This window comes from Xylaria bambusicola, assembly GCF_022495145.1.
Source record: "Xylaria bambusicola strain CBS 139988 unplaced genomic scaffold F5B22scaffold_1, whole genome shotgun sequence".
Taxonomy (NCBI): domain Eukaryota; kingdom Fungi; phylum Ascomycota; class Sordariomycetes; order Xylariales; family Xylariaceae; genus Xylaria; species Xylaria bambusicola.
The window spans coordinates 1,462,245-1,480,432 of NW_025953554.1; the positions used below are offsets into that span (position 1 = coordinate 1,462,245).

The 18,188-nt window shown below is 48.9% G+C and overlaps 2 protein-coding genes across 2 annotated transcripts; one reads left to right on the top strand and one right to left on the bottom strand.

The window, feature by feature from the left end:
• Nucleotides 1–5,874: 5,874 nt before the first annotated feature.
• Nucleotides 5,875–6,317, bottom strand: F5B22DRAFT_641072 (uncharacterized protein; the record flags this gene model as incomplete). The annotated part of the gene is made up of 2 exons (XM_047977937.1): nucleotides 5,875–5,966; nucleotides 6,026–6,317. 2 exons carry the CDS (start codon nucleotides 6,315–6,317, stop codon nucleotides 5,875–5,877), a joined length of 384 nt encoding a protein of 127 aa, XP_047836492.1.
• A 5,364-nt stretch (nucleotides 6,318–11,681) lies between these two features.
• On the top strand, nucleotides 11,682–14,743 carry F5B22DRAFT_632577 (ABC transporter-like protein; the record flags this gene model as incomplete). Its single annotated transcript, XM_047976712.1, has 3 exons — nucleotides 11,682–12,074; nucleotides 12,131–14,301; nucleotides 14,362–14,743. The coding sequence occupies 3 exons, from the start codon at nucleotides 11,682–11,684 to the stop codon at nucleotides 14,741–14,743; spliced, it is 2,946 nt and encodes a 981-aa protein (XP_047836493.1).
• Nucleotides 14,744–18,188: the final 3,445 nt, after the last annotated feature.

An 18,188-nucleotide genomic window follows, 5' to 3' on the forward strand; every position in this document is an offset into this window, starting at 1 on the left:
GGCTGTCGGAGTAAAGATAGACTCGATGTCTTGCCCTCAGAAATCCGGTATTGCCTAGGTGTGATAAGAGACAAGCAACTCAGCTACCCCAAGTGAGTAAGGTAGTTATTTCGTCGGCCTTCAGGTCCCGGCAGTCATCTCTTGGGTCTTCTCTCGTGTGATTTCCGAAGAACCAAGGAAATTCCTCGACCATTCAAATTCCCAAATAGATAGTAAGTTTGCTTTTTCAGCAATACCTGAAGCCATAATCGATTAACCTACCTACCTACCCCTTTTCAACAACCACCGATGCGAAGCGTAAGACGTAGCCGATTGATAATCACAAGTCATCTGACGTGAGCGCCCTCGACCTTGCTCGCCGGCTTTTCCCCCTCAACTATCATGCACGCCATAGGAACGCGTGCATGATAACCATCTCACGCCGGCATATCCGCTGCGAAAGGAGATTATTTGGTGGAGATGATGGGGGCCCCAGCATACATACTATAATTTGCGCTTGCGCCGTCTGTCTGTCTTCTAGAAGCGCAGAATTGAGTCATTAGCAGGCGCCGTCGCCTTCCTTGCGATATGCTCAAGGCTTCATCACGTCGCGTGATTGTCCTGGTTTTGGTCTTTTCTGACAAGATGGCGGTGACTATCGTCTTGTCTGCTCGCGTCTGGAACATAATTCCCGCTGCTCGCGAAACACTGATTGGTCTGTTCAGAGTGGACAGCTGTGCCGCCTGCATCATGTATCTCCGTTTCCTTTATTCCGAATGGCCAACTGGAGAATCTGACAGCATATTTTTTTCTATGATCTCCCCGTCAGACCGCCTTCGACCTTTTTTTTTTTTTTTATTCTTTTTTCTCATTTGACGCGAGAAAATGACCGCGTTATCAAAACCACTCGGGCCTGGCCGACAGCCGCTTTAGAGCTGGCGGTTAACCCTGGCTATTTGTTGCGAAGCCGCGGTTGGCGCCGTAACATGGCAGAGGTAGCTCGCAGCGGCCTGTAACGCTCGCGTAGTGCTGCCAATAATCTCAGGGGTCGATCATGGACCATATTTGCCAATCGAAAGCACTATAGAGCGAGTTGGACCGCATTCCGCGCAACAATACCTGGAATCGAAGCATGAGCCGTCTTATACTTGGCTGCTCAATACGGTGGACTCAGGTGACAAGTCTCGGAGTAATGGATGTGCATTGGAGGCAAATGATACAGAGTTCCTTCTATCGACACTCATAGGGTGCCATTTCCCAGCGGGGATAATACGAGCAGATGTCGTAATGTGCAGTGCACCGGGTTCGGGCTGGTTGTACCTGTTGGCCAAATCGCATAGGTTATCTCTGTGACCGGTCAGACACGTATGGCGGTATCAGTTTATGATTGCGACAGATGGAGCTGCCTTATAAGACCGAATGAGCAGTGGACTCGGTTGTATGATCCTCGCAAACTGTTGTTGTATTTGGACGTTGCGACTCCGTGATACGGCATAACGGCGTCACGTACCACCGACTCTTTGCACCACTCGTATTTCCAGGGGATTGGTACAAACCCTTGACTCAGCAGGGTGGTCTCCCGTGGCGAATGAAGGTCTGTCAAGCGGTCGCAGACCAGTTTGCCGCCCCTCACGCTGGATGAGATTAGGTTACAGGAGAATCGGTAGAGTGACTGGGCTAGTCGGGTAGAGGCATACTACTGACCTTGTCCCGTAGGAAGAGCACAAGTTGGCTATCCAAGCGATTTGCCCGTCTTACCATGCATTAGCCTACAAGCTACACTGGATTTCTGGATAACTCAAAGCCCGATCGGGGCAGTACAAGGGCGCTGGCCCCGACCTCGATCGCAGTGGCTGCCACTTGCTGGCGCGTACAACAGGCTCCTAAGCTAATCACCGCGTGCTACATCGATCTAGGGTAGCAGTTGGTAGATGATATGGTGGGATGGGCACACCAAGTCTTGCTAGTGAGGGTACCGTACTACTGCATGGACTCTGCAGCAAGGGTAGCACTTGGGTCGTCCAGAGGAGGGTCGAGAGGAGAGGCTGGCGATGTCTGTCTGGGCTTGCAGTCCACTATGTAGGCAGGTAGGTAAGCAGGAGATTCTGCATTGCAGTAGCTCCCGGCTCGCCGGGTGTTGGGAAGGCCGCTGGGTGTCTACTGCAACCCGCTTAAAGAGGAAGTAGCAGAAGACCTACATAGTAGAGGATGGGGGTACACGTGTGGGGTGCCATATACAGCGCTCAGATGTATATACTTATTGCCTCGAGGCACGTGTTTTTATTCTCCGTCTCTGGTGGGTTCAGTCCTCTGCGATGTGGTCGACGGCATCTGGTCGGCTTGTTGCGGGGGCGATAGCTGCAGTGCCCGTCCCTTGAGGATGAGTTGGTGGTCTACTATGCAAACTAAGTATGCAGGAGTAGATGGACAGCCAGCGCGCGGTGCCAACTAGACGGTGCCAGCTCGATGGATGCGAGGCATCTCAGTGGGTGGGCGTCGGGTCTTCAGTTCAGTTCAGTTCGGATATTCGTCTGCAACACGTTCCTGCACGTTCTGCGTGCGCCATGGTCGCCAACAGCGTCATCCGCATTTATTCCTTGACCTGCCTAGGTATATGCCTCTCTCCTCCGACGGTTTGATACACACTCGGCCGGGACCAGAAAATGCTGTGGCACGCTATGCTGACGTCTTGGGTTCTTAGCTTCACGCCTGTGGCTGCTGATTGGGTCTCCCGCACAACAAACGAAATGCGTTATGTAATTGGAAACGCTTCCCTATACCTCGTAGCACAAGAGAGTCTACCTAGGTAGCTCCCAACACTTGCCGAGTTGAGGAATTACTGTACGGAGTAGAGAAGTGCGAATAGGTATACCACGGCTTCGCGCGTCAGGTTGTGAACTGCCCGGTTTGTCCGGGGAAAGGTAGCCGCCAAGGGTTTAGCTGGTTCGGCTTTTTCTTTTTACGAGGAACGCCCTGCTTTAAAACCATTATAGGTCCTGTATCGTTCTGCTCTGAATTAGATGGCGAATAGATATAGGAATCAAATATGCTTCCGTTTTGCCTTGAGAAATTGGGGCTAACCATAGAATGGCAGCTCCTTTTACAGTCTCATGCGGAACCGCCACTTGATGCTAACAGCCATATCCTTACTATACTAACCGATCTCACTAGAACTGCTCTCGAATTTCTGTAACTGCCACTATCCTTGCGCTTTCTAGATACCTAGATTAATCATGTGAGATAGCCAAGCTGTTAAGTCTTGAAGGATTCTGTATTGTTGCTCATTGGCCGGCTATACTTGGTGGTACTGCTGTATGGTTATAGGGCGGGGATAGGTAGTCGTAAGGCAAGGCTGTGGTAGATTTGCGCCTAGACGCATCTAAACGGGGTTCAATTGGCTGTTTCCACTATCCATTGGCCAGTTTGTGGAATTTTCGTTAGCATCCGTTGCCGGAGCACTAAAATAGTCATAGTAGCCTTCGACCTGATTGATGGATCTGAGTCAGAATACGTTCTGAATGCCGGTCATGCATATTGAGGCACCTCAGCGCTCATCAATTTCTTCTTTCTTATTTATTTCATTTTCGCGGCAGTTGTGGTGCGATTTTCACACAAAGACGTCTGATTCGCCTTTCTGAAATAGGCCGGTTGACTAGCGCAATCCATTTCTTACTCATCGAGCGCGTTATCCCTCGATTGCCACCGAGCGGGTTACCACAACACCCAACACCCAACCCCCAATTGCCCAATAAGGGTAGGAAATGGGCCATGCAACAAGATAAAGGGTAAAGTAGTGGAGATAAAAAGATGTTTGCATTAGCGAGAGGCCAAAGACAGATTTCAGTCCCCGTGGCCAATGATGGGGGCCTTCACTTGACATGTAAGCGAGGGCAATTGATATCACAACGGCTATTTTCGGGCCTGATGCCAACATACATTCGTTTTACATTTCGAGACTTGTTCAACAAACATGGAATGCGTGTACTTCGCAGTGCATGTGAACACTGGTACCAACCATGCATTAACGGCCTGTTTGTTGGGTATACTTGAACCTGTCCACCGGCGACAGGTCACCTTTTGACTGGGCGGTCGACGGGTTTGCTCTTGCATACAAACTTTCAACCGGTGGAAGCTTCAACTCAGCTTGAAAACTCCCTGATCAAGCCCTAGCGGAGTGTTGATACGACAATTCACACGAATAAAGGGCCGAGAGCAAGCCCCTAGCCCCAATCTTTTATGATGGCGACCGACGGGTGACGTGGACACGATGACAACGTGGACAGGCGGTCGAGTTGTGAGATACAATAAATGATAACTCACATCCGTGCCTGAAGGCAACCTAATCCTACGATACCTGACTGTCGGAACGGTTACGAAGACGTCTTTTTGTGTTGTCTCCCAGGTAACTGGGCGTTAGACTGAGTCAGCCTTACAAGACTGGTCAGCGAGAACGCTCTCCATGCTCTGAGACAACATAGATTCATGCAGGCACGTCTGACATGAGCATCGCCGCGACGCACAGGACACACGCGTCCGTTGGACCGCAGCTGCATGACATGATCTGTAACAGATCCGAATTCAGAAGCCTCCTCTGAAATGGCGTTGGAGCAATCCATAGGAACCCAGTCGTGATAAGGGGCACCCCGTAAGAGGATAACAATAGTACATCCGCCTCGTGCCGGGCTTTTCGGGCGAACCTACTTACTTCAGAAAGTATTGTAGTGCAGGTAACATAAGACGAAACACGGAAACATAAAAAACGTCAACCCTATCACAATTGTTCCTCGTCCTCTCTCGCCCGTGCTGCACTACCGTACAGGTATCAGCTTACACTGCCTATCGATGTCTCCAGTCAAAAGCAGCTCCAAACTGCATACGTACCCAATGGCTGTTACCTGTCGTCACGAGCGTTATTCAGAGCAACAGAGGGGTATTATTTGACCCGTGGTTAGTCGGCACTTCAACCAAAGAAAAGAGGGCGCCATGTCATCAATTCAGGCTAGAGTTGAGTCTGTGCTGCACCCAAGATTTGGCGAATATGTACGACATGGTCGTGTACGGTACTTGGTGCCCATGTTGCTGTGGAAGAAGCCGAATGGTCGTCCCGTCCCGAGGGCTAAGCACGTTCATCTGTTAGCATAGAGTAGCACTCGCTAACCAGACTTCGTGGATGTTATTGCTAGTAGAAGACAACTGCATACCTAGGTACTGTTACAGGGCTACCTATATCCAAACCTATTATTTACCCTATGCGTACGTGTAGGGGTGGTTTAGGTCCAAGCTTTGATCCCCGCTACAAGAGACTTACTCGATGTAATCCACTCTTTCTGACCGATTACCTATTCTGCGCAAGTGAGTTCTCAAAGCGGTAATCGGTCAGGGTGGCCAAGGAAAGCCGGCAGAGTACGACGGTTTTCGGGACGGAACAGCGAAACATTGTCAAGGTTCGATGTGACCCCGCCGAAAGTTCGGCATTACCGGGCGAGCAGCGCGGGTCATAGCTTTGGACAAAGTACCTAAAAATCATGTTATTCAAATGGGTTCTCAATGGCATACCTATTGCAGGTTCCTTTCATGGGTGAGGCTGGCAATGGAGACACTCGAAGAGCATCTTGAAAAGCCACCTCTGCTAACGCAATCTTTTGCGGATCCTTTTGGATCCCAAAGATAGCCAAGCGAGCTCGAGCTCGGCCTGACTGGATCGAATTAGTAGACTCGGCAGCTCCACACCCGGCGGTTTAACCAATTTGAGGAGCACTGATAGGTTTCGCTGTCCTGGAAATGGAGCAGAACAAACTGATGATTATCTTGTTGTTGGGCAATAAATGAAACAGCGTAGTTCTCGCTATGGGATACGGGCAAAAGAAAGACATGAAAGGGGGAGAAAGGCTAGATTTAGTGCCCGAGTTCGGATTCACGAGCTAGGACATAGTTGACGCCAGTGCTATTGAAGCTACGAAGGGGCGGTAAACTGTCGAGACGATGAGCTGGCAGGCTATTATGAGAATAGATCACATTAGCCCCTTATGGGAAGCTGTAAGGATACACTTGTCCATGACAGCATGAACAGCGATAGTGAAGAGTAGAGAGTAGCCGTCTCGTTTGGGATACTCACGCTCTGGCGGAGGGTCTTGGAGCCACTGCTTATTGTGAAGGTTCGAGATAACAGGGCCACGACAGACCCGTGAGGCTGGTTCCAAGTGACGACGAGGATCTCGCCGGGAAATGCTAGCTATCAAAAGAGCCCCAGTCGAGCTGAACGAAATATGTCTAGCGTAAAGAGCTAAGAAGAATAAGAAGAGGTCATGGCGTATTTGCACACGACACAATTTCGACATGTAAGCGGGAGCTTGGAGTATCCAGGTACCTCGTACCTACCAATGCAGCAACGAAGACAGAGGGCGTTCTTACTTAGGGTCGCACAGCACAACGGCAACGGTAGACCCAACGGTGCAAAACCCCCGAAGACGCCCGGCAGATCGGGAATTTGGGGGTGGGAATGGGGAAGATTTTGGGGGGGAGGGAGACGGGGGGAGAGGGGCAGGGACAGGGGAGAAGGCCTACTACTAGGACGGCTACCTATTACCTGCCTACACCTACCTACCTACATAGGTACCTACTTGCTTACTCGGTAATACACCTACCACACGCAGCCACACAGCATGGAGAGTTGCGACTGCCAGTTACACTACTTAGTAGTACGACGCTGCCCTGTGCAACGTGCTCTGAGTGGTATACCTACCAGGTACCTACACGACATGCTATTGGAGGCGCCTGATAGTAGTACCCAGGTATGTAGTTCATATATATCAAGTATTTACTTCAACTTGTGCGCATTTGCCTCACTCAACCAGTACGATGTACGATGTAAGTTATCTATCCCTGATGGCTTGGCCCCGATGCCGCTTACTTAAGAACCTTGGAAAGTCTTCAAGTACTCCCTGGAGACAATATAGTGAAGCAATGACACGCGGCCACGATCGAATGACTGTTTGAGATCATGCAAAGTCGCCGATTACCTGCACAACTTTACGATTACAGTATGCGCCTTGGTATGGACTAGGTAGTAGCATACTTACTTCACCATACTACTACCTATGTAAGTATGTGCACGATGCAGCCTGGGAAGAATCGCGAGCGCCAAGCTTCTCGGTTAGGTATATTTCTGTCTTGAATGCATTGGGTTGTCTGCCCTCAGGCTGTTGGGCCCAATCATCTGAAGCCTGTCTTATTAAAACCATATCAATCTGCCTGGGTTCAGTATAGCATGGATACCTAATTGTCAGATGTGCTCGGTTAAGATACTGTACTAACTACCTACCTATCTAGACTGTACTTCGAGGTCTATAGATGCCCTGCACCATCTGTCATATACTACATCTATAAGTAGGCAAGTATACTTGATAGATTGATATCATCCTGGCTGAACTCAGACCTAGATTAATATCCAACTCTTTGGGTTTCCTCCCACCCCTCCAAGTTAGAACAACGGTAAGAGTACATCTACCGATTCGATTCTCCGTAGCTACCTTGGGTCTCTACAGGCTCTGGGAACACATGTGTAACCCTATCCATCAAGTCACTTACACACATACACCTATAGACCTATGAAGTATGAGATGTACAATACTACCTATGCAGTTTCAAGTGGCAGCATACATCGTAACATCTACCTCCAGAAAGGTGTCACTCGTGCTGAGACATAGACACCTACCTAAAGTAGGTTAGGCATGCCGTAGGTGTACCATTTAGCTCTTATGGTTGACTTAAGTCTACCTACCTCATCTATTGCCGCATCTATTGCCGCAGCCCGCGCTCCTTGTCTACCTCTTTCTGCTCTTTCTAACTCCACCTCCCTTTTGCACTTTGAGGACCATGTAAGTACGCTGAGTGCCTAGTTAGGTATGTATGTAAGCCAAATAGGCAGTTACGCTATTTTACCTATTTTTACCTGCCCACCTCTCAGATGGACCGGCTTCGACCGCCACGATGCGACAGCCCGGTACCCGGGTCTTGGGCTACCACTAGGGTTGATAGATGAACTGACAGGTCATATTTTCTGAGCATGATCCAACGCCTCAGATCGATCGAAACATTTTTTGATTACAACAACGGGGGGTGGCCATAACCGACTACGCACACGTCCCTTGTCCTTTCATCTTGGATCTTGGGGTTGCGGCTAATAACATAACGACTTCTTCCCACTTACACTGCACTTGCACTACATTCCCAACCTTCCTGGTATACCCTGTATACCAAGTAGAGGTGCGGTAGGTATATGTAAACCTATAGCAAACGCCGCTCGCCTTTTTCAAACAACCCTGGTCTTCTTTTATATATCTCACACATCCAGAACATCCACTTGCCTCCAAGTAGACACGGATGATTCAGGACAGCAACCCGGCCCGCCAGACGACTTGCAAGACATGACAAAACTACCTACCTACGTACAATGCAATCATCAGGGTGCGCTTCCGTTATTCCTTGTCCTGGCTACCTGACTCCCTGTATTCCGACCCCACCTCCTTCCTTGGACGCACACAATCCCTCTTCCCGGAGGGCCGCTGGAGCAGACGCAAACGTCGCCGGGCCAGATGGGAAACCAGACACCAGACACCTGGCTCCCCTGTCCAAAAGCCTGGACGGCCGTACAAAATAGGTAGTGCTACCGGTAAGTAAACACATCGGTGCTTATGCTTCCTCCTGGCTATGCATGCATGCCGCATCAATCACAAGGACCAAGGACCGCCGATATTCCCCTTCCCTCTGAAGACAAGCCACTAGTTACCCCGAAGCAGGCGGTGTGGAAAGGCTGCGAGCCGTTTGGCTCATGGCCGACCCTTCTGCATACCACTGGAACCAGACCCGTTCCTCCATGTTTCTCACGTCGTCCCGTCTCGTCTTTTTTTCCTGTCCTTTCCAAAAGTCTCGTCGTCTCCATGTCCGTGTAAGTAAGTAAGTACCTGCCTACTTACAGGAGCAGAGCCAGGTAGGTATCTACTACTAGGTAATGTAGGTAGGCTCTACACTCGAGCCGGCAGGGCTTGTGTTGCAGGTAGTTGCGACATCAACCCATACACGTACGTCGTCCCGTTGTCTTGGCCTGGATGGGCATGTGCGTTGCATCCCTCTCAAGGCTGTTTCTCTGTGTGTGTGCGTGTATGTGTGTGTGTGTATCTCTGTCTGTGTCTGCGTCTGTATCCATGTGCTTGCAACATGAGGTACATCACGATGCCATTGTTCCCCGGCTCAGTACCTCTTCTTCTATAAAAACGTCTACCTATCCATTGTGCCCCCGTGGCTCTGCGTGCTGTCATTGTCGTTGGCGTATGAGGTCAGCTTCTCTTTGTAAACCAGCATTTAGGCAGTTGCTGGTCGATCGCAGGGAAAAATAAAAAATAAAAATAATAAAGGGAGAAAGAAAGGGGTCCAAGGAGCGAAAAACGGATAGGAAATTAGTCGAACATGACGACGATGGCCTCAAGTATATGAATCTCTGCCTACCCGTTTATCGGTACACACTACATTGCACTACATTACCTCAGTCTCTCTCTACCTATGCCACCTACATACCTACACTAACTACATTCTATACTACGTACACTATGCTTGTCAAAGCTGTCTGTGACCTGTTACCCAATCTGCATGGCTTGCTACCGTCCAATTTCACGCCACCATACACGGCACAAGGTCATATTTCTGCTCTCCGGGTTGAGTCTGATGAATACGTATTCTAGTCTCCCGTGAGGTTGACCAGGTCATACGTGCCATGCTAGGTAGATGCAATTTGTATATTCCATCTTCTTCTCCTTCGTCCACACACCACACTACCACTGTTCCTCTCTTGACCACCAGCAGTGAAGCAAGTATTGACGGCCCGGATTCCTCGAGTCTGCCATTACTACCTAATATCTCTCTGTGCCTTCTTCCTTGTCGTTACAGCTTGGCCCTTCTTCTACTTATTCTTCATCCTCAGCTTCAACCCTTCGACTTTATTTCTTCTATTCTTCTATTCTTCTATCCTCCAAGTCTTCTTCACGTCTACAGACTTATCGCCCCCAGTGCCCGCGCCTACATAACCTGGGTTGTTTCTCACGACACCATCATACCTTGTTTCCTCATCGCTCTCCCAGTGCACTACGCCAGGGCCATTGACTCGGCACGCTTCCACAGAACGTACTCCGGCAATCCAAGAACGCCACCCGAGAGTTTGTCGGTCTGTGTTCGGCCCCTCTGCCTCTGAGTTGGGCCAGTTCGATTACTTATCTAGGTATCTCTGTCGAGCAAGCAGACAATCAGGCAAGCAGAGAAGAAGCAAACAAGCAGCCTCGAAAAGTGGTATGCCACCTGACGTCTGTTATTCCTCCACACCCACATCCGCACCTACCACACCACAAACAACTACCACACATACTTAGACACTCACATACACATACACATACACATACCTATACATATACATATCTACTACATAGCTACATAGTTGCACGCTCTTCTCTTACACGCTCACTTACTACTCACTCACTCAACTCTCTCATACAAACTCATCCGCCGTGCCTAATATCTACACACACATACACATACACATACACACACACTCTCTCTCTCTCTCTCTTACACACCTCGCATCCGCTGTGCACACACACGACGACGCACCATCCGCACATGCGCATATAGTGCAGTGCAGTCAGTGTACGCACTTGGAAACCTGGGCTATTTATCTACCCTGCATGGATCCTAGATCCTTGAATCTCGGTCTAATTTACACGACATCCAGCATCCTCGTCTTCTCGGCTCGGTTATCGACTAACTACTACCTAGTTTAGTATACACATCCCGTGTAGTATTATTATACCTCGCGTTTCTGGTCGTTGGTTCTGGCTCTGGTTCTACCAACCGCTACCAACCGCTACCAAACACTACCAAACACTACCTACCTGCACGGCCTGCATCACTTACTACGTACCCTCGTCTCCCCCGTCTTTGCGTCTTTGCGCCTTTGCGCCTTTGCGTTCTGGCGTCCTTGCGTCTTGCATCATCCCGCCTTATCTATCTATATATTGGGATTGCTGTTCTTGAACCCGCTTGGTTTGTTCCGTTACCTGTCATCCACCTCCGTACCCACTGCCCATTTGTGCTGGTCACCGTCTCGTGGCGACACTATACTGCTTCGGTGAGTTTCCCAGCTGCTGATCTCGGCTGGAACGAGTCCTGGCCCATCAATTCATTGTCCCTATTATTATCACTAGTCCATCTGGGGCCCTCCACGACTACTCCACGGCGGTGTCGCTTTTGCCACTAACACCCGTCCGGTGACCCTGCCCCACCACCACGACCTGAAGTCGGGTTTTTTCCACAGTACTAATTGCGTCTGGCGTCTGTATCTAGGCACTCGGTCTGCTTCCATTCATCTACCTATCTGTCTCGCTCTCCTGCTCTCGTTTCTGGGAGGAACACCCCCCTATTGCTTTCCACGCCTCGATAAGAGGGAACGAAGCAAGAAGGAAGAGGGCATCCATTGGGGTTGGCCGTTGTCATTGTGGTGGTCAATGCAGACATGATACCGTTGCAGGATAGTTCCCAATAACTGTGTATGTCACACCTACCTTGCAGCATGCGGTGCAATCTTATCGTCCCATCTTTTACCATGCCATCAAGACTACCCAACCCCGGCGTGCTGATTCATTCATCAACAGACCAAAATGGCCGCCTTTGTCGTGGAATCAGGTGACGGCCCGGTTGAGAGCATATTAGCATTTACGCAATACCTATACCCAGGCTTGCTCTTGCTTATTCTGTTGCTCTTTGGAGCCATTTACTCCATATACACAGCCAGAAACAGAGGAGATGTTATTGTTCCTACTGTCACAGGCCCTGGTGGCAAACCCTTACCTGTCACGAAGAAGCGATCTGTTGGCGATAAATCTCAAGAATCCGATGAAAGATTCTCTCCAGCCACCAGGGCGCTCTTTCAGTGGCTCTATACCGCGGTAACCCTAACTTTCGTCGCCCAAGGCGCAGCTATTGCCACACATGCACTTCTTCAGATAAGTCCTGACGGTGACCATACCTGGTGGTGCGGCGAAGCCAAAACAGTAATATGCTTTCTCTACAATGCATTGATTTGAACCCTTCATTAACGTTTTGATAGGTCTACACCCTAGGCTCGGCTTTTCTGTATCTATATGTGTTCATCACATTGTTTGAAAACAAACACCAGCCAGGACCAGTGTTCATACTCACGTGGGTGATTGCCCTGTGCATGGAGATTATCATCTTCACCTGCGATGCCATCATCCTGTCCCAACCTCACAAGATCATGGTTCATTTAGCCCCTGCTAGATATGTGACCGTCGACGACATGAGTGAGTGGGACATTATTGATCTGAGCCTGTCCTGTACTCGCGTGTGTATGATTGCGGGCAGTGTCGTGCTGTGGTTTACATTGGCATTAATAGGCTGCCGAGCCGAACGTGAGAAATGTAAGCGTGAGCAGGAGTACCATTCCGAAGCCGATGAGAACACACCACTCCTGAACCCAGACATGAGTGACTACCGCACGAATGGCCATAGTGCATCAGGCATGAATGGAGCTTGTGATGGGCCCACTAGTGGCGATTCGAGTTACGCCATGGTTGACGACGACGCCGGGTTCTACCGCCCGGAGAAGCTCCCTCAGACAACCTGGTTGGAGTATCTACGTGGTTATTCTGTTTTCTTCCCCTATATGTGGCCGACAAAAAAGCTCAGGCTCCAATTAATCGTTGTTCTCTGCTTTATCCTGCTTGTTCTACAAAGATGGGTTAACATCATGGTGCCGTATCAGATTGGACGTGTTACCAATGAACTCACAGAGCCACATGAATCTAACCCAAACGGGAAGGGCCTACAGATGCCATGGGCTTCACTTGGACTCCTTATTTTGTATAAGCTGCTTCAAGGTCCGTCTGGTCTTCTTGGATCATGGAGGTCCATGCTATGGATCCCTGTTTCGCAGAATGCGTATCGAGCGTTGACCACGTCTGCTTTTGAGCATGTGCATTCGTTGAGCCTCGACTTTCACCTTGGAAAACGGACTGGCGAGGTTCTATCGGCACTGAACAAAGGTGCCTCGGTTAATTCATTTCTTGAACAGGTTACTTTCCAGGTTTTCCCCATGATTGTGGATCTATTCGTAGCAATCAGCTACTTTTACTTCAGATTCGATGCCGTTTATGCCGTAATTGTCTGCATTGTCACATTTTATTACCTGCTCCTTACCATTCGTCTCGCATCTCAAACAGCAAACCAACGAAGAGCCATGTCAAATGCTGACCGAGAAGAAGAGGCGGTTAAAAATGACTCTATCATATCGTATGAGACAGTTAAATACTTCAATGCGGAGGAGTTTGAATTCAATCGCTATCGAGACGCCATCAAAAACTTCCAGAAAGCCGAAGCTCAAGTTACCTGGAGCATTAGCTCAATGAACATGTACCAATCATTGGTGTTCATGACAGGGATGCTAGCCGCTGTGATGGTTGGAGCCTATCAGGTCACACAAAAGCAACGTGAGGTTGGAGATTTTGTCGCCCTCATCACCTACCTTGGTCAATTACAAGGCCCGCTGAATTTCTTTGGCACCTTTTATCGGACTGTTCAGCAGGCCATGATTTCGGGAGAGCGGCTCTTGGAACTCTTCAAGCAGCGCCCGACGGTGATAGATCGTCCCGGTGTTCCTAAGCTGACTTCATGCAGCGGCCATGTAGAGTTCTCCAAGGTCAAATTCGCCTATGACCAGAGAAAGCCAGCTCTACGAAACCTCACTTTTGAATGTCGACCAGGTACTACAACTGCTCTAGTCGGGGAGTCTGGCGGTGGCAAATCTACCCTGTTCCGGCTGCTGTACCGCTATTTTAATTGCCAAGCTGGTAGCATCCGAGTAGATGGCCAGAATGTCAAGGACGTCACTATTGATTCAGTACGGCGCTTCATAGGGGTAGTGCCGCAAGACACAATCATGTTCAATGATACGCTTATGTACAACCTCAAGTACGCCAATCAGAACGCAACCGATGAAGATGTCATCGCAGCCTGTCAAGCGGCAAGCATCCACGATAAGATTATGTCTTTCCCAGACAAATACTATACCAAAGTTGGCGAGCGTGGTCTCAGACTCAGCGGTGGCGAAAAACAACGAGTAGCTATTGCAAGAACACTCTTGAAGAACCCCAAGATCATAATGCTTGATGAGGCCACATCGGCCCTAGATACGCATACCGAACAACAAATCCAATCTCGGCTTGCTAGTATTGGCCGTGGCCGTACTATGCTAATCATCGCGTAGGCATTCTAATTAAGGGCTTTTTGGGTATACCTTTTTACTAACGCAGGTTTTTTTAGGCATCGGTTATCTACAATTACACACGCCGACCAAATCCTGGTTCTCAACCAAGGTACCATTGTGGAGAAAGGAACGCATGAAGAGCTGTTGGAGTTGAATGGCAAATATGCATCTATGTGGAATCGGCAGGCCAAAGCTGAGAAAGCTGCGGAAGATGCTAGAGCCGCTTACCGCAAGGCAGAAAAGCTGATGCGCAAAGCCAATATCCCTTCTCCTGGAGGAGAACATGGCTGTAAACAGGGTCAACAAGGCCTAGACGAGTCCAGTAGCTCGTCGGATGAGTCAACTACCCCGAGCGGCAGCAGGCTCGCCGCACAACACGAACCCGCTGCGACCTACGAAGGTCGCATCCAGAGTCACCCGATGTCACCAAAACCGTAATACATCACCTTGATCTCGACTCACATCGGAAATATATCACTCTCTCACCAGCATTGATACAAAACATGCATATATCAGATGTATTGCATGATTCGCTAATATCACTACCCTCACACTTCCTTCCCGTGTTGCGGGTCTTCTTTTGGTTTTTTTTTGCATTGCAGGCGTTGGGTGGGATATACAAAACATTGCGAAAGACCTTTTCACTCCTCTATCAAAAGGATATCAACGGCAATAACGCAGTGCATTTATCTTTACATTCTGGACGCAATGATACCAAAGACATTTCTTTTTTACTTCCGTGTCCTAATAATCAATTGTCATTGGCCAGGTGACAAAACTTGGCCATACTCGTTTGCTTCTCATTCTCATTTCCTTGTTTTTTTATTTTCTTGGTTTCGTTTTCTTGATTTCGTCCCCTTCCAGTAAGGGTGGATTCGGGGAAGGACGAAACGAAGAAAACAACAAAAAAGAAAAAGGAAATCAGGAAGGACAAGTGGAGACGGTATCAAATCAAACACGGTTTTGGGTGGTAGGGAGGCAAATCTGCTATTCAATGTTTTCTTTCGGTCGGCCTCTAGTTTATGCCTTCGCTGATGCTCTTCTCTCGAACGTTTCGCTTTCTTTATCCCGCAGCGAGATTGCCGACAATGGCCTTGTGGCATGACTATATGTAGTGATGAGAGATGACCACGTGCATAACTTCAGGCAGGCTGGCAGACAGGTTGGCGGGCTAATAGGAGGCTTAAGCGAGTCGATAATCGATGCATTGTTAGATTCCCCCCCCACCAACCAGTAATGTATGTATGTACGTTCATGGCGGGCAACGATTTTGAGGAGGGTATGCGATTTCCTTGTCTTTATCGCCTTCTCTCTTTCTTCACATTGCGCCAGCTTAGCTTAGACGATTTTATTTTATCTACAAAGTAATGGCACAGACGAACCATCCAGGCATTAAGTTTGTTCCATTATTGCCTACTATTATGCCTAGTTCAAAGTCCCATGCATATACATCTCCATAAGTACAGGAAACAGACTCGGCATATACAACAATCCTAACATACATGTGTAACACAAGTACATGGAAATGGTCTCTGTTACGGAAAAACAAGGACGAAGCAGGTGAGTTGTGACGAGTCAATCAAGTCTAAGACCACCACCATCGATAGAAGACCACAAATCATACCACTCTCAGCTGTAGGACTAACTCACCAACTACCACACACCCCAGTTTCAACTCGCTCGACGAGAAGGAAACCACTGGGAAAGATGGGCACTACATACTAGCAGCACAGTACATGCAAGAGAACGGAGTAACCGCACACCCTACCGTCTCTCCTCCCTCACGCTAAGGCAAGGCAGAGGCAAGGCGTTAAGAGGAGCCGCTCGGTTCTAGACTCGATCTGCCTACCCTACCTACTTGGCGTATATCTGCACCAGTTGCGCGCATTGTATTGTATACACGTACATGTCGTGTGTTATGTACCGCAACGTGTTTACTTAGACAATCACTTGTGATTATTCCCTCGGGGACATATGAAACGATGATGCATATCAGAGCATCAATCAGGTTCAGGATAGCTGCGTTAGGAACCAGTCGAGCTCGTTTCGCATATATCAAATGTCCTTCTGTACTATGACCTTTTTTTTTTTTTTATACAGATTACTGTGGTACTTGTTTGAGCACCGTTGTACATGTGAAGGGAGATGTACTATACTGTATGTATGTACTACCTACCTAGCATCTCGTAACAACGCCGAGAGGGGAAATATCGACTTGACTGGCTGGGATTTAACGACGGCTTCTTCGAGGGGGAGGGGGGCAACAATCGGCGGGGGAAAGAAAAGGTGGGGTGGATTGACTTGCGTAATGTAATGTGTACACACGCACTACATAAGTACAGTCAGTACTGTATGAAACAAGGCCATACATACATAAGTACTTACTTACTTTACTTACCTACTTACGAGTACATGTACGCCATCCCAGAGGCGCGGCTAGACTAGGTAGGCTGTAATAGCTCGTACGTGTAAGTAGTACCGGGTAGCGTAGGCTGACAGGACGAGACGGGACTAGAGTGACACCCTGCCTGCTGCTGAGTGGTGAGGGACAATAGCCGCATTGGACAGGCTCGTGTTCTATCTGCAATCTGGAGTTGCAGTCTTGGGTGTTGGGGTTGGCGTGTCACGGGAAAGGGAGGGGTGGGTTGGTTCTTGAATGGGGCGGATGGGGGGGTGTGTGGATTCCAGGTAGGGTTGTACTCCGTATGCTGCTGCTGATGGGACGAGATGGTTGATGATGGGCTCGGCTCGGCTGGATGGCATGGCACCAGAGGAGACGAACTAGCATTGCCTGGGATAGCCTATCTACTTGGAACCGAGAATGTGTACCACCCTTGTGACGGGATACTCAAGTCGTACATACATGGTGTGAGTCTGATCATACATGTAGAGCTGATTTGATTGTTCTGTTCTATCCTATCCTGTCCCTGCTACTGCACCGGATAGCTTGTGTTGGGAGCGTGACGACGATATGAGACGAGGCAGGATGGATGGGTGGACCGATCGTGGCGGGCCCCCCGCTCCGAGTTCAAGTTCCTTGCCGACTGTAGCCTTGCCTGATCATCTTTCGAGTCTGCTTTGTGTTCGCTCTGTGATACCATCGCTGGTTACACGTACGTAATAACTCTCTCCTCGCCACACAGTGAATACCTACGTGCTGTCGAATACCTTTCTACCTGGTAAGCTCGAATCCAAATGATGACTGAGGCCGTTACTAGGAGACACCATTGTTGAAGTTAAGTACACTATGTAATATCCAGCGAGCGAGCGCCCTCAACCCGTAACCAGGCTACTCGACAACTTGATTGGTTGTGGTTGAATCTTTAGTTTGGAGATCATCTATTTATTCACATCCATACCTACTTACATAGTTATATCTCGTGCATGTGAGCATACTGTACATACGACCACACCAGAAGCTAACCTACTTAGATCCATCATCGTATATCTGAGCATATGTCTCCCCATCTTCCTCGCCCTCTCATCACACTGTCTTTCTCACAAGATCCTCTTTCCCCGTATCCGGCAGACGAATGATGTTTCAGGGTCAACACAGTATGGGATAAACCCAAAGCTGAGCAGTCCCATCCATATTACCTTGACTCCGTATGTAGAACTTGACTCATCCCTTCCATCCACTACTATACATACTATAATATCTATGCTATCTCATAACGAGCATAGACTGTAACAGGTTGACAGATCTCGGTTACGCATATCGCAACAGATGTAGCTAGTTTATATAGCCTGCCCCAGTATTGAGTCAGGCGTGTTGCTACGGTGTGTACCTATACAGACAGCCGTACGAGGTAGATGGTAGGGGGGTGCGTCTAAAACACTTTGCCTGTAGAATCTACAATTGACAAGCAAGGTAGATGTAGAG